This window comes from Ovis canadensis, chromosome 2 (genome assembly GCF_042477335.2).
Source record: "Ovis canadensis isolate MfBH-ARS-UI-01 breed Bighorn chromosome 2, ARS-UI_OviCan_v2, whole genome shotgun sequence".
In the NCBI taxonomy this organism is placed as follows: domain Eukaryota; kingdom Metazoa; phylum Chordata; class Mammalia; order Artiodactyla; family Bovidae; genus Ovis; species Ovis canadensis.
Window position 1 is genome coordinate 203,580,423 of NC_091246.1, and position 25,005 is coordinate 203,605,427.

Here is a 25,005-nt window from a genome sequence, read left to right on the forward strand (position 1 = left end):
AGTCCAACTCAACACCTTGATTTAAAACCTCAGTCTAAACTTCTTCCCTCCCCGCTCTTGGATATTCCCTGAAACATACAGCATTTAGTACAATAAAAGCAACGTTTCAATCTCTTGGGGAAGAAATTATTCAACAAATAATACCAGAACAATTATTTGACTACATAACCCAAAGGGGGGGGGCTGTATTAAACATAGAATCGATAAAGAACTATAAACAAATACTACCACAATTGGGGAAAAGAGAATCGACTGGGAACCTGCAATGGGGGAGGGCCCACCAACAGGTCCTCCCCTCTCCTCCACCTGCCTCCTCTATCTTCTTCCTATCCCACAGTTGGGTAGTGAGCACAGCTGGAGGGAGAAGGCAAAAGTCCTATTTGCTGGGGTCATTGTGATTCCTCCTGATTAAGGCTATCTTGCTGGCTTCCAGGGCAGCTTCCAAATGTCTGCTCTCTGAGAAGAGCAGATGGGAAGGTTCCTTAGATACTCCAAAGGAACATTCACATTGTACAGTTTGCTGACTGAAGAGGAGTAGTGGCATTCCCTCCCTGCTGTGGGCAGTTACATGGGATGGAGTCCCAGGAATGATCAGGTTCACTTATATTTTACATTGTCCAACTGACCCGGGAAAAACTTGCACTTACGTGCCATGCCAAAGGCTGGAGGTGCTATTCACTCTTAGTTCCAGCCAGCCTTCTGCTTTCAGAAATCTGAAAGTAGAGGCAAGAACTGGTCTTCGATTATTATGACCCCTTAAACACAAGAGAACTCAGGTTTCATAAAGCTACTGAGATTTGGGGCATATCTTTTATAACAGCTAACATTTTCTTAACGCACAGTGGGTATGATCCCAGAAACTATTAAAGAAAATCAGTCTTATTACCACACAGTAATGTTCACATATTCAATCATTTAGAAAATTAAATACCAACCAAAACACTGTTTTTTTTAAGGCAGATAAAATTCTTTGTCCTATATAAGCTATTTTCATTAAAATACCTTTTAAATGGACAATAATTTAGTGATATAAAGTAGCATATCTTTAATCAGTTTTCAAAGATAAATCCTCTTTGGAAAGAGACGTTTTGGTAATTTTGATAATTTGATAATTACTCAAAAATTCTCTATGGTTCCAACATAGAAATGTAGAAATACATAACTATTTTAAAAACACTGCCTACCAGTTCAGGTCATTTAGGAAATAATATTCTTTGGATTATTATGCACATTTTAATATGTATATTTCTATAATACTTACAATAATGTAAACACTCTTTCCCGTTCCTGTTGGTCCTACAAATATTGAAGGCTTTTGATGGGTGGTCAACAATTCCATTAGTGCAGAGTATCGAATTGTGTCCAGAGTTGGCACAATGATTTCATTAAACATCACATCCTTAGGAATTGGAGGAGCTTCAGCTAACTTCTTTACCCATGGTTCCCATTTTCCTATTCCCTGTTTACAACAAATAACCAAACAGTGAACATCATGTTTTAAAATACATTCAGAAGCTCTGTACTTCTGCATCACTGCAGAAAAGACGAAAGATCAAGACCAACAATCCTCGATATGTATACATTTGTTTTTATCCTTTAAAACTCTTCACTCTAAGTTTTTAAATTTTGTGTTAAATTAAAGAGATATTGGGGTTGTGTATGGATAAAAATGAAATGGCAATGATGTAATAATTTGATGTCCTGGAACCACTGATTATATCAACCCAAAGATCAGTTACTTTTGCCAAATATTAGATTCTTTAATAGCATTGAGAAAACTGACCTAATCAATGTGTTAAAGAGTAAAGAATATTATTCAATAAATGTTAACCAATACATAATATTTTTCTACACAGACCATCAGCTGCATTTGTTTGACTTTTATAATGGTACTTGCAACATTAGCTTATTATTTCAAGCAAGATTTCTTTCTCTTTTAAAAAAATTTTATGGGAGTATAGATGATTTACACTGTTGTGTATCTGCTGTACAGCAAAGTGAATCACTTATACATATACATATATCCACTCTTTTTTAGATTATTTTTCCATACACATCATTAGAGTACTGAGTAAAGTTCCCGGTGCTATATATAGGTCCTTATTAGTTATCTATTTTATTTATAGTAGTATGTTTCCTTTTTTAATTGTAGTAAAGAAAAAAAACACCTAAAATTTACCTTCAACCATTTTTAAGTGTATGTCTCAATATTATTAGCTAAATTCATGTTGATGTGTAAGAGATATCCAGAACAGACAAGATTTCTTAATATGAGATTATTATTATTATGAGGTAACATTACACTGTATCTTTGCATCCTATTAGCTTTGTGAACTAAAGTTTTCATTTGCTAAGGCAGTGTCTATAACAAAAATTTCAAAATTAGAAAAACACCACTGCCCTCTCCATTCTTAGAAAATCCAGTATAAGCTCGTGGTCATTCAAAGTATATTAAAATCCAGACCCATCTTCCTTCACATCTTCCAGTATCCCACAACCCAGCCTCACTGATGAGTCTACTGTTTCCAAAAATGCCCCAGGTCCCTGGACCTTCACATATGGAACTCTTTTGTCCTAGTGTATGGATCATCAAAAAAGCAAGACAGTTCAAGACAAACATTTATTTCTGCTTTATTGACTATGCCAAAGCCTTTGACTGTGTGGATCACAATAAACTGGGGAAAATACTGAAAGAGACGGGAATACCAGACCACCTGACCTGCCTCTTGAGAAACCTGTATGCAGGTCAGGAAGCAACAGTTAGAACTGGACATGGAAGAACAGACTGGTTCCAAATAGAAAAAGGAGTACACCAAGGCTGTGTATTGTCACCATGCTTATTTAACTTATATGCAGAGTACATCATGAGAAATGCTGGGCTGGAGGAAGCACAAGCTGGAATCAAGATTTTCGGGAGAAATATCAAAAACCTCAGATGTGCAGATGACACCACCCTTATGGCAGAAAGTGAAAAAGAACTAAAGAGCCTGTTGATGAAAGTGAAAGAGGAGAGTGAAAAAGTTGGCTTAAAGCTCAACATTCAGAAAACGAAGATCATGGCATCCAGTCCCATCACTTCATGGCAAACAGATAGGGAAACAGTGGCTGACTTTATTTTTCTGGGCTCCAAAATCACTGCAGATGGTGATTGCACCCATGAAATTAAAAGACGCTTACTCCTTGGAAGGAAATTTATGACCAATCTAGATAGCATATTCAAAAGCAGAGACATTACTTTGTCAACAAAGGTCTGTCTAGTCAAGGCTACGGTTTTTCCAGTGGTCATGTATGGATGTGAGAGTTGGACTATGAGTGCCGAAGAGTTGATGCTTTTGAACTGTGGTGTTGGAGAAGATTCTTGAGTCCCTTGGACTGCAAGGAGATCCAACCAGTCCAACCTAAAGAAGATTAGTCCCAGGTGTTCATTGGAAGGACTGATGTTGAAGCTGAAACTCCAATACTTTGGCCATCTGATGTGAAGAGCTGACTCATTTGAAAAGACCCTGAGGCTGGGAAAGATTGAGGGCAGGAGGAGAAAGGGACAACAGAGGATGAGATGGTCGGATGGCATCACTGACTGGATGGACATGGGTTTGTGTGAACTCCAGGAGTTGGTGAGGGACAGGGAGGCCTGGCATGCTGCAGTTCAGGGGGTCGCAAAGAGTCAGACATGACTGAGCAACTGAACTGAACTGACACATGACATTCTCCTGAAGAATTCAGGAACTCACACAAGACAGTACTGTCCTTTATTCATTTTTGTATCATTTGATGTGTTGAGCACAGAGTAGAAAATATAAGGAGGCTAAATTTGCATTACTCTAAAAACAGTATTTCAAAGAAATCACTAGAACTTTCTAAAACTGATGAAGAAACAATGCTCCTTTGATATTCTTAATAATCTTTCTAACATGAATCTTTTGCCACCTTATAGGGAAGGAAAAATTAAGAATCAGAAAACCTGGAACAGATAGTCATTTAGAGACTGTGCAGTTCTGGGAAAACCACAAAATATCTCTGAGTCTCAATTCCCTCAATGGTAAAATCTGGAAAATAATCCTATCTTTCCATTTCACTGGGAAATAAAATAAAAGTGATTGTGGGAAAACTTAATAAACTGCAAAGTGCTCTGAAAATTTAGGATATCATAAAATTAGCAAAGATAAAAAGGTATCTTGCAGTTGGCAGGGTGAAGAGTGTCTTCTGAGGTGAGTTCAGCAATATGATTCTCAAGAATTGTAAAAATTTTTTAATTGATACGTTAATTCCCATTTGATTAACCTATCTTAAAGAAACAATCAGATATGTAAACAATGACTTGTATACAAGAATACTCACCAAAGCACCAAAACTAAAACAACAGAAACACTTCAATGTGCAAGATTAGGAAACTGAATTGATCATGGTCCACTGAAATGGTAGAATATAGGGAGTTTTAGAAAAATAAGCTTTATTAAAGCAGCATCAGTGAGATAGAGTTGTTCCCTTTATTAAGGGAAGAAGGATATGAAACTGCCCAGTGAGGATATAGAGTGATCCCAATTTCACTAAAAGCTGCATGCTAAGTCACTTAAATAACGCATGCATGCTAAGTCACTTCAGTCGGGTCTGACTCTGCAACCTTATGAACTGTAGCCCAGCAGGCTCTTCTGTCCATGAATTTCTCCAGGAAAGAATACTGGAGTGGCCTACCATGCCCTCCTACAGGGGATCTTCCCAACCCAGGAGGGAAGAATTCACATTGGCAGGCGGGTCCTTTACCGGCGGGCATTACCACTAATGCCACCCGGGAAGCCCATATTTAAATAACACGTATGCCTAAACTTAGCCCTCAATTACTGTACTTATGGAACAAACAAGTGAACACACACCACCCAGGGTATATTGTCCATTCTGTTTGGGAAGTGCTGAATTCCTAACAACCCATCTGCAGTCCTGCAGGAACTCAGCCCGTGATGCGCTAACCTGAACCATGAACCTCCCAGAGGTGTATCCTTGAGCAGTACTCACCTGCTGCTAGACTGGATGTCCTAACGTATGATTGTATGTAATGGCACAGCCGGACCAATCAGCACTTTTATTTATCCCATTTTATCAATGAGAAAAACAAGCCTTGGGGAGATTAAAAACCAGTCCAAGGCTATACAGAAAGAAGCCAGACCCAGATGTGCCTGACTTCACATCCAGCATACCATCTTCTACTCCATGCTGTCTCTTAGGTAGACAGTGGTGACAAGGTGGCCACAGAGCCAATTTGTGCCATGTGTGTCCCAGGGAAACCCTGCCTGGTTGACAGGTGCAGATCTTGCTTCAAAACTCTTACCTCAGTGATAAACCGATAATCATAAATTGTTCCTTTCTCAGGGAATGGAACAGTTAGTCGTTTTGAAGATGTTTGTTCAGTTCCACTCAGTAATTTAAATCTATTTCGAGTTATATCTGAAATTGGGCCTTCCATTAGTTCTCGAAGAATCTTACTAAATTTCAACCGATCATCATCTTTACAAGAAGCACCGACAGACCAGATCAAAGAAAACAGAAAAATGCCCTGATTTGGAGAGATGAGAAGATAGAATGCATTAAAGAATAACTTTAATCCATCCTTGAGGCTTAAATCAGATCACCCAGATTAATATCTTTGAATGGAAATGAATAAATTGATATATGGTAGGTAATCTCGGGATTTTGTAATAATAAGTTTTTTCTATTAAGTTACATGTCATAAAATCTTACTATCAGAGAAGACAATATAATGCAAAGCATAAATTCTAGGCATAGTAAAAACTTAGAATGATTAGTCTGGTAAATCAGGTGCTAATTCAAGTATACAGCTGAACTTTGATATTAAAAAGAACGTTGAGATAACTTTTTATTAAAGTAAAAGCATATTTTAATAAAGAATAATCAACTCACAATATATGTTTATTAAATTTTGATACAATGTTTTGTAAAGTAAAACAAATTCGTACACTTTCATTTACCTGTTGTAATAATTATCCAAGCATTGACTGTTATCATTAGAACCAAAGTCCTGCAAGCTTTCTTATGACTCAGGCAGAGGGAACAGAACAAGACCTGCTCAAATAAGAGGGTCTGTTTGTTTGTTTTAAAATCAAATCTCCTTTTCCATGCCAAAGCTAAAACAGTTCTGACTATACTCATAAAAGTTGTGAACTCTAGCTTGACACCATTCATCTACACCTAGATTATTCAGACTCTTTTTGAAAACTATTTTAAATGAAATTTAAAATGCATTTCACAAAAAAAGCAGAAAAGTAACACTGACTACATTAAAAGTGCTACCATTAGCCATATGTAGTTTTTTATTAAAGAAGATTCAAGGTCTGTTGATAATTTTATTCCTATATTTAAAACATTTATAGATTATATATCTTCTTGCTTTCTTAATTCTAAATATTTATATCTCATGAAAAAGGAGAAACATTAGGGAAGAAAAAAATAAATTATAATTTGGAGGTTGAAGGGGGAAGTGAATCTTGTTGTCAAATGGTCATTGACATTTTGGGGACTGATCATCTTTGCTGTGTGCTGTGCTCAGTTGCTCAGTCTTGTCTGACTGTGACCCCATGGATTGCAACCCACCAGGCTTCTCTGTCCATGGATATTCTCCAGGCAGGAATACTAGAGTGGGTTGCCATTCCCTCCTCCAAGGAATCTTCCCAACCCAGGGATTGCATCCAGGTCTTGCACTGCAGGCAGATTCTTTACCAACAGAGCTGCCATCATCTTTGAGACTGGGCCAAATGATTCAAGGTATCAGTAGCAGATCTGTGGGGGTCATTGGCTCCACCCAAACTTCATGAGTCAATACAACACCAGGCAAGGAGTTTTCCTATCAGCACCTGGTATTTGGGACCTGATTCTTTCTCACTGTTCAGCTTCCACCCATTATCCAGCCTCCAGTTCCAGGAAAAATGAGGTTAATTAATTAGGAAAATTTACTGGGGAAAGCAATAAATCTTTTTCTATTGCAAGATTCAAAGACTTACCTCATGTAAAGAGTACATGGACTTACCTCAAGTAAAGAGTAAGTTTCTCGATCATGTCTCTCTCTTACTTTGACTTCATCAGCAAAGTCACTCATAAAACAGTCTATCAGATTCATTAGGGATCGGACTAAGTTTGTATCTGAAGTAGGAGATAATTCCTGAAAAATCAGAGAAAAAAGTCTATGAGGCAGTTTAAATGAGGCACTAATTTAAATAGTATCAACTAATTTTTATTGAACTCATTTAGTTATAACAGCCAAAACATCTACAAAAAGGTGTTAGTATTATAATTCTAGTTTTATAAGAGGGAAACTATTTTTAAAGTAATAGTTCATCAGAAATGAGAGATCACCTTTTAGAATATTTTCACCTAGATGTGATTAGGTGGGACTTCAAGTTTGTTTTTTTAATGGAAAAGATTATCATCCATACATTTTCTCAAACCATAAGATGCTTTGTTTAAAAAACTTTTTTGGAGAACTATATTAATAAAAAAATTTAAAACTTTAATAAGAGTTTTTAATCAAACTAATTAAGAAATTATTTTAATATCTGGTAGTTGACAATAAAGTAGACATTAAAATGTATATATATGGCTAATTTGGATTTTCCATTTATTTTTTAAATCTTAAAACTTTCATCCCTCTTACCTTTGTATGTTTCCTAATAAATTCAACAGAAACAGGAACCATTCTGTCAAATAAGCCTATTATAAATTCCTTCTGAATAACAGTAACTGTAGCAGGTAAAAGATTTATCCAAGACAACATTAGTGGTCTCCAGCCTAGCATATGAGGCTCCATGTATATCATCCCACATCTGGAGACCTGGAAAAACAATTACTGTTTACCACCAAGGTACTGCTTATAAAAGAAGGATGACTCAGTACATCTGTTTCTTACAGTTTTCAGGAAACTTGTGGAGGAAAAAGGCATACTTTTATACAATTTCCTCATCTAAATTTTCATGTATGACTTTACCAAATGGTCCTAGACAAAGAGGGAAATATCCCTGACTCTTATCATTGTCAAGGTATGTCAACAGACATGTCTGCCCTTGGAGAATCACAGATGGCTGTTAGAATGAATTCTGTAAATGCTTTTTTTCAGCTAGAGTCAAAATTACTAAGCAATACACACACTTATAACATTTCAAATTTATTAGCAGGTGTGAAAACTGAGAACTTACAGTGGCAGGAGAAGCAACTTCTAAATCCATCGGCTCAAAGATAAGATTCATCTGTGGTGACATTTGGATAATCTCGCCACTCATCAGACACAGCTTTTTGTTATCATCCAGCACAGTGTTCATATTCTCAATCCATACTGCATCTACTGGCCCATCAAAAATTAACCACTTCCTATCTGGTGTCTGGTTCATGCAGATGGTGAATAAAGGGCAAAAATGGTTATGGAAGGAAAGAGTTCATTCATGTTATTTTACAGTTTTAAAATGTATCCCCTAAAACTAATTTCACCATCAAAATGTAAAGGCACCTTTGGGATAGAGTGCATATTTGTGTGAATATACACACATATTCACTAAGGAAGCTTAATATGTGCCATGGATGAGACAAATTTTAACATCTTAAGATTTTGTCTTTTCCAATGTCTCTGAAATCATATACAACATATTTTAGAAAAGTGAAAACAAATGCAACTGCCAGGGAAAACAATTTTAATTCAGACTGTCTGACTATATAGACCTTCTATTTAGTATTCCTACAGATCAATTATTCTTGTGTGTTAGGTCAAATTTTCTGCTCCCTCCACTGAATGAATTCACCCACATACTCATCTTTCTTGGGCGGAACTGTCTTGTGGTCATATAATATCTGGCATTAATATCAATATAATGTTCACAGTCCCACAGTGAGAAAAACTGATTCTCTTTTCCAGACCCTGATGAAGAAGCCATCCTGTGGACACAGATGATGCCTTGGGTTCACCTTCAGCAAATGCACACTTGAGTTGAAGTAGTGAGGGATTTGAATCCACCTTAACAACTTCTCCATCCTGTGATCAAAAGCATTAATCCACGAGACAGTGGGTCTGTCTGGACTCAAGTCACCCATAGCCACACTCAGAAGCTAGCTCTGGAAGCATGGAAGAGTGCGTTGTCTTGGAGAGAAAACCTTCAGATCAACTTTTCCTCCTGCTGTTGGGTTCTTAAGCCTGTTAGGGTCCACTCTGAGAAACACTCTGCTGACGGTAAGCAGGTGGCCCCTGCAACAACTGGGAGACCTCACTTTTAATCTGGCTTTCCTATTTCCCAGCTGTGTGACTTGGGGACAGCTACTTAACCTTCCTGAGGCTAATATTTATGGGATGTAGCTTCCTGGAAAATATTACACATACTATGTAGCTAAGTATAAAATGAGAGGTATCTCATGATTATTTCTGTATAAGTGATGCGATAGTACACATTATCTAGAGACTTCACACATTAATCTGGGCCGGAGCACATTTACTGTGACAAGAAAGGATCTGAGAAGTTTCATCAGTGGTCCCAGATCTCTGTGTGCCCCACCTGTACCTCCTGACACTGCGCAAGATCTCTGCCCCATGAGAGCCGATCCTCACGTGATTCATGGCTCAAGGTCCTTCAGGAAAATAAAAGTATAGCTGCGATTTAACGTTTTTCTCTCATTACACTGACTCATGACTGTCTTGTCCTTAAATGAGTAGACAGCACCAAATTTAGGATGTATGGTAGTCAGAATAAAGGTTAAAATATATATATACATATGTGTGTGTGTGTGTGTATATATATATATATATATAAGATTTAACAAAGCAATTAAATGTCTCTAGCCTAGGCCCCTTTTCCTGTAGGACTAGCCTTAACAAGCTGTCTCTATCTGATCATAGTCCATGCAGAGACTGCTGACACAACAACGAAGGTAACATTTATTGGTCTGTGGCCTTTCTTAGAGTGGGCAGCAGCCCCTCAGCAGGGTACGCCGGGAAGGGGCAAGCTCCCACTGCCCTTCCCAGAGGTCAGCAGCTGGCACATCCCTCGCGTTTTCCTCCCACAGGCAGCTCGTGCTCTCCCGGCACACTGGAGGGAAGTCCTGGAGTTGGTCTGCCATTTGCTCTTCCAGCCTGGGGTCTATCTAACAGTCAGTGGGTGTGACAGCAACAGCCAGCTCAGCAGCAGGGCGAAGAATGCTACTGATGGATCAAAAGGCTCCTGTCACTCAGATGCTCCCTTGCTGGGTCACCTAGCCTGGAAAATGAGCGCCAGACATGCTCTCCTCAGCCTCCTTTCCCCGTGCCCTTTCTTCTGCGCATACTGAGGAGGCTATGCCTGTCCCCATGGTCTCTGGCCGTCTTTGTAGACTCCCAAGTGCTCGTCACAGAAACTCTGCCACACTATTCAGTACTGCACTTTAAATATGCACCTTGAACTATAAATACAAAAGTTTACTCGAAACTGAAAAAATCAGAGCTCTCATAGCCTTTCCCAGTAGAAATGCAAAGTGCTGGCACTTACCGACGAAGCAGCGAATGCTCTGAAACTGACAGCAAGGACCCCGTCGGACCACTCATGGGACACTAAGTCAAACTGTCCATACAGCTGGCCCATGGTGACGGACTTCGGATTTAAAACAGTAATCTGAACCTTGTTTTCCTCCATTAACCCCTTAACAGAAAACAATAATTTATTTATTGAAAAGAATACTGTCTTTATTCATGGAAAACATGATTGTGTATGTAGATAACCCTAAAGATTCTAAAAGAAACTATCAGAAGTAAAGAGTTCACTTAACAAGGTTCCAGAGTACAAGGTCATTATCTAAACACTGACTATGTTTTCTAAATAATGTCAATGAAAAGCTTAACAATAAAATTTAGAAGTACAATTTACAAATGGATTTAAAAACTCATAAGATACTTAGGGATAAATCAGTAAATGTTGGTCGAGATCTATAAGTAGTTGTTATTATATGCTTTACAGGTTAGATATTCTTTTCTGTTTTTCCTTACAAACCTTAAAAATGTTAACACCATTCTAAACTCACTGGCATTATAAAAACAGATCTGGGGCTGAATTTGCCCCATGGGCTGAACTAGGATAATTCTTGCTACAAAACATTCTTTGAGTGAAAATTAAATAATTAAAATATATGGAAATATGTACCATTTTCATGTTGTGAAAAAGTTCATATTGTTAAGTTGACAGTTTCCACTAAAACCTTGAAAACTGTTATATGGAATTAATAAGAGATATTAATGGACCTAGGGCATAAACTTTTTTTATGTTTCTAACTGATAGTTTTTTTAGAAGAGCTTTAGGTTTACAGAAAAATTGAACAGAAAGTACTGTATATATATCCACATATATTCCCTCCACCTCCCACCCCACACACAATTTCCCCTATTATTAAAGCCTAGCATTGGTGTGGTGCATTATTATGAGTGATATGGATATCTTGTTATTGACTAAATCTCATGGCTTACTAAGGTTTACTCTTTGTATTGGACAGTTCTATGGATTTTGCCAAATACATTATATCATGTATCCACCATTACAACATACACAGAATAGTTTCACTGTGCTCTACTTATTCACGATTTTTTTTTTTTTTCAGTTCAGATCAGTTCAGTCGCTCAGTTGTGTCCGACTCTTTGAGACCTTATGGACTGCAGGACGCCAGGCCTCCCTGTCCATCACCAACTCCCAAAGTTCACTCAAAGTCATGTCCATAGTCGGAGAAGCCATCCAACCATTTCATCCTCTGTCATCCCCTTCTCCTCCTGCCCTCAATCTTTCCTAGCATCAGTGTCTTTTCAAATGAATCAGTTCTTCACACCAGGTGGCCAAAGTATTGGAGTTTCAGCTTCAGCATCGGTCCTTCTAATGAATTCAGGACTGATTTCCTTTAGGATGGACTGGTTGGATCCCTTTGCAGTCCAAGGGACTCTCAAGAGTCTTCTCCAACACCACAGTTCAAAAGCATCGATATTTCAGCACTCAGCTTTTGTTATAAAGTCCAACTCTCACATTCATACATGACTACTGGAAAAATCATAGCTTTGACTAGACGGACCTTTGTTGGCAAAGTAATGTCTCTGCTTTTTAATAGGTTGTCTAGGTTGGACATAGCTTTTCTTTCAGGCAGCAAGCATCTTTTAATTTCATGGCTGCAGTCACCATCTGCGTGATTTGGAAGCCCAAGAAAATAAAGCCAAACACTGTTTCCACTGTTTCCCCATCTATTTGCCATGAAGTGATGGGACCAGATGCCATGATCTTAGTTTCCTGAATGTTGACTTTTAAGCCAACTTTTCACTCTCCTCTTTCACTTTTATCAAGAGGCTCTTTAGTTCTTCTTCACTTTCTGCCATAAGGGTGGTGGCATCTGCACATCTGAGGTTATTGATATTTCTTCCAGCAACCTTGATTCTAGCTTCTGCTTCATCCAGCCTGGCATTTTGCATGATGTACTCTGCATAGAAGTTAAATAAGCAGGGTTACAACATACAGCCTTGACTTACTACTTTCCCAATTTGGAACCAGTCTGTTGTTCCATGTCCAGTTGCAACTGTTGCTTCTTGACATGCATACAGATTTCCCAGAAGGCAGATCAGGTGGTCTGGTAATCCCATCTCTTGAAGAATTTTCCACAGTTTGTTGTGATTCACACGGTCAAAGGCTTTGGCGTAGTCGATAAAGCAGAAGTAGATGCTTTTCTAGGACTCTTTCTCTCTCAATGATGCAATGGATGTTGGCAATTTGATCTCTGGTTCCTTTGCCTTTTCTAAATCCAGCTTGAACATCTGGAATTTCACAGTTCATGTACTGTTTAAGCTTGACTTGGAGAATTTTGAGCATTACTTTGCTAGCATGTGAGATGAGTGCAATTCTGCAGTAGTTTGAACATTCCTTGGCATTGCCTTTCTTTGGGATTGAAATGAAAACTGACCTTTTCCAGTCCTGTGGCCACTGCTGAGTTTTCCAAATTTGCTGGCATATTGAGTGTAGCTCTTTCACAGCATCATCTTTCAGGATTTGAAATAGCTCAACTAGAATGCCATCACCTCCACTAGCTTTGCTCCTAGTGATGCTTCCTAAGGCCCACTCAACTTCATGTTCCAGGATGTCTGGCCATAGGTGAGTGATCATACCACTGTGGTTATCTGGGTCATGAAGATCTTTTTTGTATAGTTTTTCTGTGTATTCTTGTCACCTATCTTAATATTTTATGCTTCCATATCTTTTCTGTCCTTTATAGTGGCCATCTTTGCATGAAATGTTCCCTTGGTATCTCTATTTTTCTTCAAGAGATCTCTAATCTTTCCCATTTTATTGTTTTCCTCTATTTCTTTGCATTGATATTTGAGGAAGGCTTTCTTATCTCTCCTTGCTATTCTTTGGAACTCTTCATTGAGATGGGTCTATCTTTCCTTTTCTTCTTTGCCTTTTGTTTCTATTCTTTTCTCAGCTATTTGTAAGGTCTCCTCAAACAACCATTTTGCCATTTTCCATTTCTTTCTCTTGGGGATGGTCTTGATCATTGTCTCCTGTACAATGTCATGAACCTACATCCATAGTTCTTCACGCATTTTATCTATCAGATCTAATCCCTTGAATCCAACTGTCACTTCCACTGTATAATCGTAAGGGATTTGATTTAGGTCATACCTGAATGTAACAACATACTAAGTTCAGCTCTCCCACACTGCTTTCTGCCCACCACCAGTGGAGCTTGGGGCATGAAATACCAAACTGAGGAAAAGATATGGGAATAATAATATGAAGCAGTAAAATAAACTCAAGGTCACTGCTTTCTTCTTTGTTCCCAGAAAGGGAATAACAATATGTCATCCTTAACTTGGAAGCATGGGAAAGGTCTATTAGAATATCTCAGTCAGGACAAAGTTGCTGCCATCAAAGAAAGATTTTTGTCCCAAATGCATTAGAGCTAGTGTGAAGTTGCAGGTTGTAGGCAGTGACTATGAAGCCGCAGTTACCTTACCACAATGTCACTCTTCGAATTTCCTGGTAATGAATCACTTTGAGGCTTTATATTGTCCCAGAATACATGGTCATAACCTTTACCTTTTTAAATCTTTTAGTGGCACCAAATTTGGCTTTTAGAGATTTATTTTTATAGCAAAATAATTAATTCATATAGTAATAAAACAACAAAGGAGGAAGAATGCAAACAAAAACTCAGCAAAAGAAGACAAGACAGATGAAAGGGAGGCGAAGAAAGGAAAGCACATGTAAGGATAAAAGCATCAAGGGAAAGATGACAGAAATAAGCACACATCAGTTTGATAATAAATACAAATGAATCTAAATTCCCCAATGAGAAGATAAGGCCATCAAATGGAGACAATAAAAGTCAAACTATTTACTCTCCATAAAAAAGTAAATCACAGTGACAGTCAGAGTCACAATTACCAAACATGGGAAAATATGTATGCAAGGAAAAAGCGGGGGTTGCAATACTGAAATTAGACACAGGGGATCCATGGCAAATAACACAAGTACATAATATTATACTGGCTGAAGGGGGAGGCTCCACAATGAAGGTATAATGATACAAATCCCATTTGGCTACAAACATTGAAACATATATGGCAAAAATTATTTGAAATACAAAGATAAGTAGACACAAATGCAGTATTAGTTGGAGAATTTAAAGCCTCACTCCTTTAGCATATCAAAGTAGATCAAACTGAGTCAACTAGGACAGTAATTTTGAATAATATAATTATCATTATTTACTATGCTTATATACATATTCTATTATGCATACACAAAACACACACACTTCAATTCAATACCACTAGCAGACAGCACTAGAGGAAGTTTGCATTATGAATCTGAACATCAAGGAAATAAAATACACTCTCCTATGAAATTATAAATTACTCTAGTAAAGTATAAGGTTTTTTCACATTTTCAGATTTTTTTATACAATGAACATGTTACCTTTATAATTAAACTTTTAAAAAAAGAACCAAAGGCTTTGAGGCAAATCTGTGGCATATTCTTTATATGCTGAACTTCCTACTTGAATCATATTACTTTTCTATTTTCTCTGTATTTTCATAATTTTAAGTTGCTGCATTAAAGTATCCTTTTAAGTGACCATACATTCTATCTTACACAAAGCTGATTATTGGTAAATTGATGTATTAATACCACACTTACCTTTTCACATAGGTCATTTAATGCTCCAGCTAAGACGCGATATGCACTGGTTTTTCCTCCAAATGGTTCTCCAACAATCATAAAGCCATGGCGCACAATCATCATCTCATATATCTGAAGGATCTTCTCAGAAAAGAATCTGGTCATTTGCAAATTCATGGAGTCACAGTTGTCTTTGATAGCTCCCAGCAAATCGTTGTAATCTGGTTTTGGTAATTTCACCCCAGGAAACAAATCTGAAGTAATTCCCTGATAATAGATGATTTGGATGTTTATACTGACATTACATAGCTATAAACTCTCATATTATCTCTCTATATATGTTTGTATGTATATGTGTACATCTATACACATATGTATATGTTTATAAACTTGATAAAATTTCTCACATCTTATTTAATACTGATGAAAATAGAGCCATTAAATAATAGCTCAGTATTTTTAACAGCTTCATAGAGGTATGACTGACATACAATGAACTGCTTATATTTAAAGGGCATAATTTGATAAGTGAAACCACCAGCTCAATGAAGATAATCAACATATCAACCATCGCCACAAGTTTCCTGATGATCTTTTGTAATCCTCCTCTTTCCTCTCCTTGACACCTACCTCCATCCCCAGACAATCAGCACACACACTAATTTGCTTTCTGTTTCTATTTTTAATTTCATTGCCTAGACTTTAATAGGGATGAAATTACACATTATGTGTACTACTTTTTTTAAATCTAGCTTCTTTCACTCAGCATAAAGGTTTGAAAACTCAAACATGTCACTGCATATATCAATAGTTCATTGCATTGAAGTAGTCCACCATACTGAGGTGCCGGTTTTTAAATCCATTTTCCTGCTGATGGACATTTTCATTGTTTTTCGTTTTGGAAATAAATAAAGATGCCATGAACACATACACACAAGTCTTTGCATGGACAAATGCTTTCAATTCTCTCAAGTGAATACTGAGAAGTGGAATACTTGGATAGTACCCTCAGATGGTAAAGAATCTGCCTGCAATGCAGATTCTGGGTTCAATCCCTGGGTCAAGAAGATCCCCCAGAGAAGGGAATGGCAACCCACTCCAGTATTTTTGCCTGGAGAACTCCATGGAGCCTGGTAGGCTACAGTCCATGGCATCGCAAAGAGTCAGTCACTACTGAATGACTAACGCAACACAACGGCAAGTATGTGTCTAACATTAGAAGAAACTGTTTGCTTTCCCAAATGGTTGTCTTATTTTAAATTCCCCTCAGCAGTGTATGAGAGCTTCAATATTTGGTATAATCAGTATTTTTTAAATAAGTGTGTAACAGTATCTTGCTATGGCTTCAATTTGTATTTGCTAAAAAGTGACACTTTTGTGTTACTTTTGTGCCATATGTATATCTTCTTTAGTGAAATGTTTGTTCAAATCTTTTATTGTTCTTGTTCTTTAGTCGCCAAGTCATGTCCAACTCTTCATGACCCCAAGGACTGCAGCACACCAGGCATCCCTGTCCTTCACCATTTCCCAGAGTTTGCTCAATCTCAAACCTTTTGCCTATTTTAATGGGTTTATTTTCTTCATGGGAAGTTTTGACCATTTGTTAAGCATTCTACTTACAAGTGCTTCACCACACATCTAACAGGCAACTATTTTTTATAGCTCTAACTTGTCTTTCATTCTCTTACAGTGTATTTCAAAGAGCAAAGTTTTTAATTCTGATGAGCCTATTTTATCAATTTATTGTTTCATGCATTGTGCTTTTGGTGGTGTATTCAAGAAATTTTTGCCTAACCCAAATTCACAAGAGATTTGTCCTGTTTTCTTCTTCAGATGTTGTAGTTTTACATTTTTTCAGTTAAAAAGTTAAAAGATGAACTTTATCTGATTTCAAGGCTTATTATAAAAACAGTATCATACTAGCATAAAAATAGACAAAATATAACAATGGAACAGAAGAGGGAGACCAAATATAGATTCACACACATATGAAAACTCACTCTGATGCAAAAATAATCCAGTAAAGATTTTAAAAAAATAGTCTTTGAACAAAGTATGCTAGGATACCTGTATTTATCAAAATAATGAACTTGAATCCATACCTCATATCATACATAAAAATTAGTTTAACAGTATTTTAATCAGTGTAGTGGGTAGTATGTTAATCCTTTTAGTGTTTCTCAAAAATTTATGTCAGAATGTCACCTTATCGGGAAATAAGATCTTTGCAGATGTAATTAGATCAGATGAGATCCTACTGGACCCTAACTCCAGTGACTGGTATCTATACAACATAAAGGAGAGGAAGATGCAAACTCGAAGAGTCCTGGAAACAAGGCCATTCTAGTGATGGGGACAGAAGCTGAAGCCACCAGGGAACCACCAATGACAAGCCAAGGAACATCAAAGATCGTCAGTAGCCAGCAGAAGCTAAGAAAAAGCAAGGAAGGGTTCTTTCCTAAAGAATCTTTACCTTCTTTCAGAGGTAACCAACAGCTTATTTCAGACTTTTATCCTCCAGAACTGTGAGAAAATAAATTTCTGTTGTTTTAAGCCACCAGGTTTGTGGTGCTCTGTTATGGAAGCTTTAGAAAAATAATATAATCACATAACATAGAATTGGAAAGAATTGTAATTCCACATATAGTTTATATGAAAATATAAAGTCACTTTCAAGGTCTAAGAAACATTCCTTTATGTACCACTAAGGCTATTTCATAAGCATTATAGCAACTTAGGGTTTCCCTGTTGGCTCCGTTGGTAAAGAATCTGCCTGCAATGTGGGAGATCTGGGTTCGATTCCTGGGTTGGGAAGATTCCCCTGGAGAAGGGAATGGCAACCCACTCCAGTATTCTGGCCTGGAAAATTCATGTCTGGGGAATTCATGTCTGGCCTGGAGACCTCAGTCCATGGGGTCGCAAAAAGTCAGACACAACTGAGCGACATTCATTTCACTTCACAGCAACCTATGTGAGAAATACAACTATTCTTTTCACTCTGAAGATGAAAGCGAAAATTCAGAAGAGCTTACCATGAAAGCATGCATTTGAGTTATACCTTAGAACTGACAAACTTTCAGTTTGACCACTCTTAAATTTAATTCTTTAAATGCTGTTACAGAGAAACCGACTCCAGTTCAGAGCAGTAAGTTTCCTTTGGGTAAAGGAGAGACAAAGACAATGCAGTAGGATGTAGCCTGGCTAAGTGGCTGCAATTCTCTTTCTGTCATATACTGGCCAAGACCCCAAGTAACTTATCAACTCTACTTTGCTTACATCATCTGTAAAATGGAGATAATGACAGCTCCTGTCCTACTGGGGGCTTGTTAGTTGCTCAGTAGTGTCTGACTCTTTGCGACCCTATGGACTGTATCTCACCAGGCTGCTCTGTCCAGGGGATTCTCCAGGCAAGAATACTGGAGTGGGTTCAGTTCAGTTCAGTTCAGTTCAGTAGCTCAGTTATGTCTGACTCTTTGCAACACCATGAACTGCAGCACGCCAGGCCTCTCTGTCCATAACCAACTCCTGGAGTCCACCCAAACCCATGTCCATTGAGTCGGTGATGCCATCCAACCATCTCATCCTCTGTCTTCCTCTTCTCCTACCCTCAATCTTTCCAAGCATCAGGGTCTTTTCAAGTGAGTCAACTCTTCGCATCAGGTGGCCAAAATATTGGAGTTTCAGCTTCAACATCAGTCCTTCCAATGAATACCCAAGACTGATCTCCTTTTAGGATGGACTGGTTGGATCTCTTTGCAGTCCAAGGGACTCTCAAGAGTCTTCTCCAACATCACAGTTCAAAAGCATCAATTCTTCGGTGCTCAGCTTTCTTTGTAGTCCAACTCTCACATCCATACATGACCACTGGAAAAACCATAGCCTTGACTAGACGGACCTTTGTTGACAAAGGAATGTCTCTGCTTTTTAATATGCTGTCTAGGTTGGTCATAACTTTCCTTCCAAGGAGTAAGTGTCTTTTAATCTCATGGCTGCAATTACCATCTGCAGTGATTTTGGAGCTCCCCAAAATAAAGTCAGCCACTGTTTCCATTGTTTCCTCATCTATTTGCCATGAAATGTTGGGATTCCCTTGTGGGTCAATGGTAAAGCATCTGCCTGCAATGCGGAAGATCTGGATTCGATCCCCAGGTTGGGAAGATCCCATGGAGAAGGAAATGGCAACCCACTCCAGTATTTTTGCCTAGAAGATTCCAAGGATGGAGGAGCCTGGTGGGCTACAGTCCACGGGGTCGCAAAGAGTCGGACATGACTTCACTTCACTTTGATGGAACCAGATGCCATGATCTTAGTTTTCTGAATGTTGAGCTTTAAGCCAACTTTTTCACTCTCCTCTTTCACTTTCATCAACAGGCTCTTTAGCTCTCCTTCGCTTTCTGCCATAAGGGTGGTGTCATCTGCATATCTGAAGTTATTGATATGTCTCCCAGCAATCTTGATTCCAGCTTGTGCTTCTCATGATGTACTCTGCATATAAGTTAAATAAGCAGGGTGACAATATACAGCCTTGACATACTCCTTTTCCTGTTTGGAACCAGTCTGTTGTTCCATGTCTAGTTTTAATTATTGCTTCCTGACCAGCATACAGGTTTCTCAAGAGGCAGTTTCAGGTGGTCTGGTATTCCCATCTCTTTCAGAATTTTCCACAGTTTATTGTGATCCACACAGTCAAAGGCTTTGGCATAGTCAATAAAGCAGAAATAGATGTTTTTCTCGAACTCTCTTGCTGTTTTGATGATCCAGCAAACGTTGGCAATTTGATCTCTGGTTCCTCTGCCTTTTCTAAAACCATCTTGTACATCTGAAAGCTCACAGTTCACGTATTGCTAAAGCCTTGCTTGGTAACCATGCCCTTCTCCAGGGTATCTTACTGACCAAGGAATCAAAACCAGATCTCCTACATCACAGGCAGATTCTTTATCATCTGAGCCCCCAGTGCTTAGGAGTAACTATTCATAAAGCTCTTAGAATAGGGTTGGGTCCATGCATAGTGGGTCCACCCACAGTTGTAAATGCACAGTGTTTGCTAAGTAAGCAAAAATACCTTCTCAGATTGTTCAAATTATTTATGGTTAGCCTTAAAGAAGCAGACAATTCCATATCTGGTAGTTAGTGGTTCTCAATCAAGACCTGTTCCTTTCACAAGTTCCTCTCTGCCAGGTAGAGAGTAGGGAATACATGGAGTTGTCCTTCTGGTTGTATTAATGTGAAAGTCCAGAGATACTGGGGGAACCAGGGATGCCAAGAGTTTGTAGCGTATGGGACAGTCTCTCACAACTGGGAACTATCCTATTTGAAAATGCCAGTTATGCTCCATTTGTAAAATATTGCTCAAGAAATATTTGCTCAATGAATACACAGCTATAGGAGAATACATCTAAATGAGATATACCTCTACTTCATAAAAATAAATATAGCTTTACGTATGTTTATTCCTGGAAAATCTGTACAGTATACTAGTACCAAAGAAACTGAGGGAAATTTTTAACAAGAAATTTTGAACCAATTCCCTGAAAACTTGATCTATAAAATATTTGCACTGTCAATTCCAAATACTAACGGGAGCTTCTTTTAGAATGATGAAACATTGTTCCGATGGATAGCTAAGGGCACTGGAGCACACCACAGTGGCAGAGTCACTTCTCTCCTCCCTATGAGAGTCTTCTGATCTCAGTCTCTACACACTGGAAGCTAACTGTCCATTCCTCACGGCAGTGCAAGACAGAGGAACTCTACCACTTGTCAGCAGCCCACTACCCACCACCCCCAGTCACTTCTGCTGAGAATGGGAAAAGAAAAACAATGACATCACATGACAATACAGGAACTTGAACCATCACTCTAATAATTCTTTACAGTTACTTATAATCTAAGCTTTAAATATAACAATATTATTAAACCTAGTTCTTAAATTATCCTGAAAAAAAAACAATTTCATAAAAGACACTGCACTCTTTTGAAGAAATCAAGCTTATTTTTTACTTCTTCGATCATTAATTTTGACAAACATTTGCAAAGTATCCCTCTGTGTAAGGGATTCGGTGGTGTGTTTAACCAATTACTTTCCTCCATGGAGTCTATTTCCTAGTGAGATTTATAAGCAAAAATTCTATGACTTTTGTGTGTTTATTATATTCTGCAGTAGAAAAAAGTACTACTTAAAAAAATCCCAAATTGTTAAAAGTTACTTGTAACAACAAAGCTAGCTAAACACATTTCAAATAAAACATGGAGTGACCTATGTTTCTCTGTTTTCTACACTGGAAGTTTCTCAATGGGACTTGAAAACTTGGACACTTGATAAATACATTATTACAAGACTTTTGATACATCAGAGTACAAAATATTCTTACCTCAAAGAGTGGTAAATCATGGGACAAAAATTTTGGCAAATTTACATCAATAATAGATCTAAGTAGCAGAATTTCTTCATTTTCATTTGGATATTTCAACTGAAAGAAAATATACTCATGATGACATCTGCATCTGTTAACTGCACTCCATGCATGTTCATACACACAAGCACCCAGGCCCCAGAGGGCCTTCAAACCCATGCAAAGATGTTATTTATTTTCATTTCACTGGGCTGTTATTAATTTCAGAAACTGACAATTATACTTGTTGAATTTTATACTAGTACATAATGAAATTCTAAGTTTAACTAACTACCTTTTCATAGACACTCTTGGTAAAAAGCTATTGGTCATGATTTTCAGAGTTTGGGAGTTGCCACTGCTTCTATCCTGGGTAAGGCCTTGCCTGTCCTATGCATTCAAAACCAGCAGTCAGTTGATAAGTGTAAATAGTCATTAAAAATGGGGATTCATTAAAAGATTTAAAGTTAAAACATATAAATATTCACTCATTTGCCCATATTTTGGTGTCAAGGCTTTTTCTCTGAGGGTGGAGTTCTGCACAATTTTTCTTGTACAAAACAAAACCAAAAACAATCAATAATGAGTCGCCGCTCTAGATTTTTTGTGTTTTATTGTTTCTGTTTTTTAAAGATAATCATTCTCTTCAAAGATACTTAGGAGACAATCTAAATGTAGCATCCTCATGAATTGTTCTTTTTCAGTCTTACTTTTCTTATCTATACCTAATTTCAAGTGAACTTTTTAGCATTTCATCTTTACTCAGTCTTTCTTAAACAAGGAACTCAGTTTTCATAAAACCAAACCTCTTCTTTTCATGCTCATATACCATCAGTTTCATTGACAATTAACTAAAGGACATAACAACAATAACATAACCAACTAGCTTCAGAAAGTTTCGAGAACAAGCCACCTGACCATAAGTGAGAGGGCAGGGTGGCATGCCACCTTCTGACTGCACACTTGGTCCTAGCATGCTTGAGTGTGTTCCCCTGACAGCGTGAAGAGGGCTGGTTAATGCACTGTCACTTGAGTAGAGGGTGCTTTGGCAAATATATATTAAATTCCAAAATACCTGTGGTAAACAGAGGTTTACTAAAAACGTGGCTGAACTCAATTTGTTGCTCATGCCCATAAGATGGTTCATGTAATTCACAAAAAAATCTGAACTCAGAAATGTTTCTCTCAACTTCTATACTTGATTCAAAATTTCACACCAAAGCTATTCGCACCATCATCAGTTTAGGTTTCCAGAACCCTCATCCTGTTCTCTGGAATCTTTCTAGTAAATTCCACGCTTCTACTTAACTGGCTTTAACTTTACAAAGTCAATGATGCCTGGCAGTTAAGGCCTGCTGTCTCTGAATTACCAGAGTTGCCAAACCTAAAGCTAGCTCTGCTAATATGGACTTTGTCTTTGCATCAACCTAACCACACAGCAATTATGAAGTGTCAGAAGTCTGTTTTGTCAAAAGGCTATCATCTTAAAACAAACATTTAAATTGTTTCCTGATAAAATAGAAACAAACTTCAAACTATTCAAGCCAACACATTCAACAATTCTAAATTAGCTTTTGACAAAGAATGATAGGATTCATTTGCAGAATTCATTTGCTGCATAACTTTAATAGTTCATTTCCACAGTCAAGATGTCAGTGATGACATACAGTAGAACAAAGCATTATCTTTCCCATTATCTGACCACAATGCAATCATGACACATCAGGTTAATACAAACTGTTGCTTCTAGTTGCATTTGTTTATTACTAAAATAATGACTTGAAGTCATGTTAGACAAATGTGAAATAGAATATCACCACTATATATCAGAATTCCTGGTAACATCATTTAGAAGTCAAAAATGCATGCCATTGTTTTTAATCACACAGGATATATTTTAAAATCTCCCACAGTCATGAGCATGAAAATTTTTATAACCTACAAGGTCAAAGTTTGCATTTTGCTGTTAATTAATCCCACGGACAGAGGAGCCTGGCAGGCTACAGTCCATAGGGTCTCAAAGAGTTGAACACGACCAAAGCGACTTAGCACACATGGCCTATCTTGCTTACTTTCATAAAGAAAATAGAACAGTTATACTTTATGTTTCTACAAAATACTTCCAATGAAAAGTTACCCCAATCTTAAAATATTTGCCCTTTTAATCAATATAATTATGATTCATACCATCTTAAAATGCACACATTATACTGCAAATCCATTACTGGTGGTATGTGTGTGTGCATGCTCAGTCATGTCTGACCCTTTGCAACCGTCTGGACTCTAGCCCACCAGGCTCTTCTGTCCATGGAATTTTCCAGGAAAGAATACTGAAGTAGGTCGCCATTTCCTACTCCAGGGGATCTTCCTGACTCAGAGATAGAACTTGCTTCTCTTGTGTCTCCTGCCATGGCAGGTGGATTTTTTACCATTGCACCTTGCAAATCCATTACTGCTAGTGCGTAGTGGGCTGCAACTCTATAATTATATTAAATAACAATGTCTAGGAATTTTGTACATTTATATTAATTATACATACATTGTTTCCTTTAAAATTACGTATGTTCACATAGACTAAAATGCTTTCAAGTATTTCTCAGCAGCAAGGAATTTTATTCCTCAGTAGTACTCAGTTTCATATAATTAAAACTGTGGGATGGAACTCAAATCACTAATCACATGGCTAAGGTTTTACAAATCATAAAATGTCCTTTTTCATGTGTGCAAATGATCAATTATTGTAGTAAAATAGGGAACTTTTTTTCCAGTTGATGGAATCAATCAGTTATTGGAGCTCTGTAAAGACGCATGGTCCTGAGATTTACAAACAGGAAATGAATAAGAAGTTACTTGAGTTTCTACCTTTAGATTCCCGGCAGCGGTAAGCACTGACTTCACGGCTCTCATTCCATAGTCATAGTGATGTTGTGATGACAACTGCTCTGAACACAGGCGATATGTAGCCACAATCTTCACTGACAGTGGCCGAGCTGTGACAAAGCCACAGGAGTACAGGACGATTTCAGCAATCATAGCGTAGTCAGGCACCATCATCGCTACTGTCCGAAAGAGCGCCTATGGGAGTGGAGAAAAGGTGCTTTTATAAACAGGCCATCATGAAGACAGCTTGACTCTTTATAACATGCGACAATGTTATAGCTTTTTTTGCAATAATATTGTTATAATATCCATATCCTATAGGTAAAACATTTTAAAATGTGACTTGTTGTTGTTGTTATATAATGAAATCATTAACTTTTTATCCAAATATTTTTTCTGAAATTATGCTTTGAGAACACTTCAAATTTCTGTCATACCTAGGGTTTTGGTGAATTATTAACTCAAGTATTAAGTATCCATTATGTTCTATTCCTTTGTAGAAAGTGACATGTAGAAAGCATTAGACTCTGCTGAGATGTTGGGTTTCTCATTGGAGCCGTTAGAAAGTGGCT

At 37.7% G+C, this 25,005-nt stretch overlaps 1 protein-coding gene across 1 annotated transcript in view; it reads right to left on the reverse strand.

The window, feature by feature from the left end:
- DNAH7 (dynein axonemal heavy chain 7) overlaps positions 1-25,005 on the reverse strand; it is a 256,795-nt gene that overhangs the window by 109,550 nt on the left and 122,240 nt on the right. The window contains exons 28-36 of the mRNA XM_069574477.1: positions 24,416-24,628; positions 21,533-21,631; positions 15,180-15,428; positions 10,506-10,655; positions 8,199-8,381; positions 7,661-7,837; positions 7,037-7,168; positions 5,324-5,548; positions 1,262-1,459 (exon numbers count right to left, since the gene is read on the reverse strand). Coding sequence (XP_069430578.1) covers positions 1,262-1,459; positions 5,324-5,548; positions 7,037-7,168; positions 7,661-7,837; positions 8,199-8,381; positions 10,506-10,655; positions 15,180-15,428; positions 21,533-21,631; positions 24,416-24,628 — 1,626 coding nt within the window. The remainder of the gene's footprint in view (positions 1-1,261; positions 1,460-5,323; positions 5,549-7,036; positions 7,169-7,660; positions 7,838-8,198; positions 8,382-10,505; positions 10,656-15,179; positions 15,429-21,532; positions 21,632-24,415; positions 24,629-25,005) is intronic.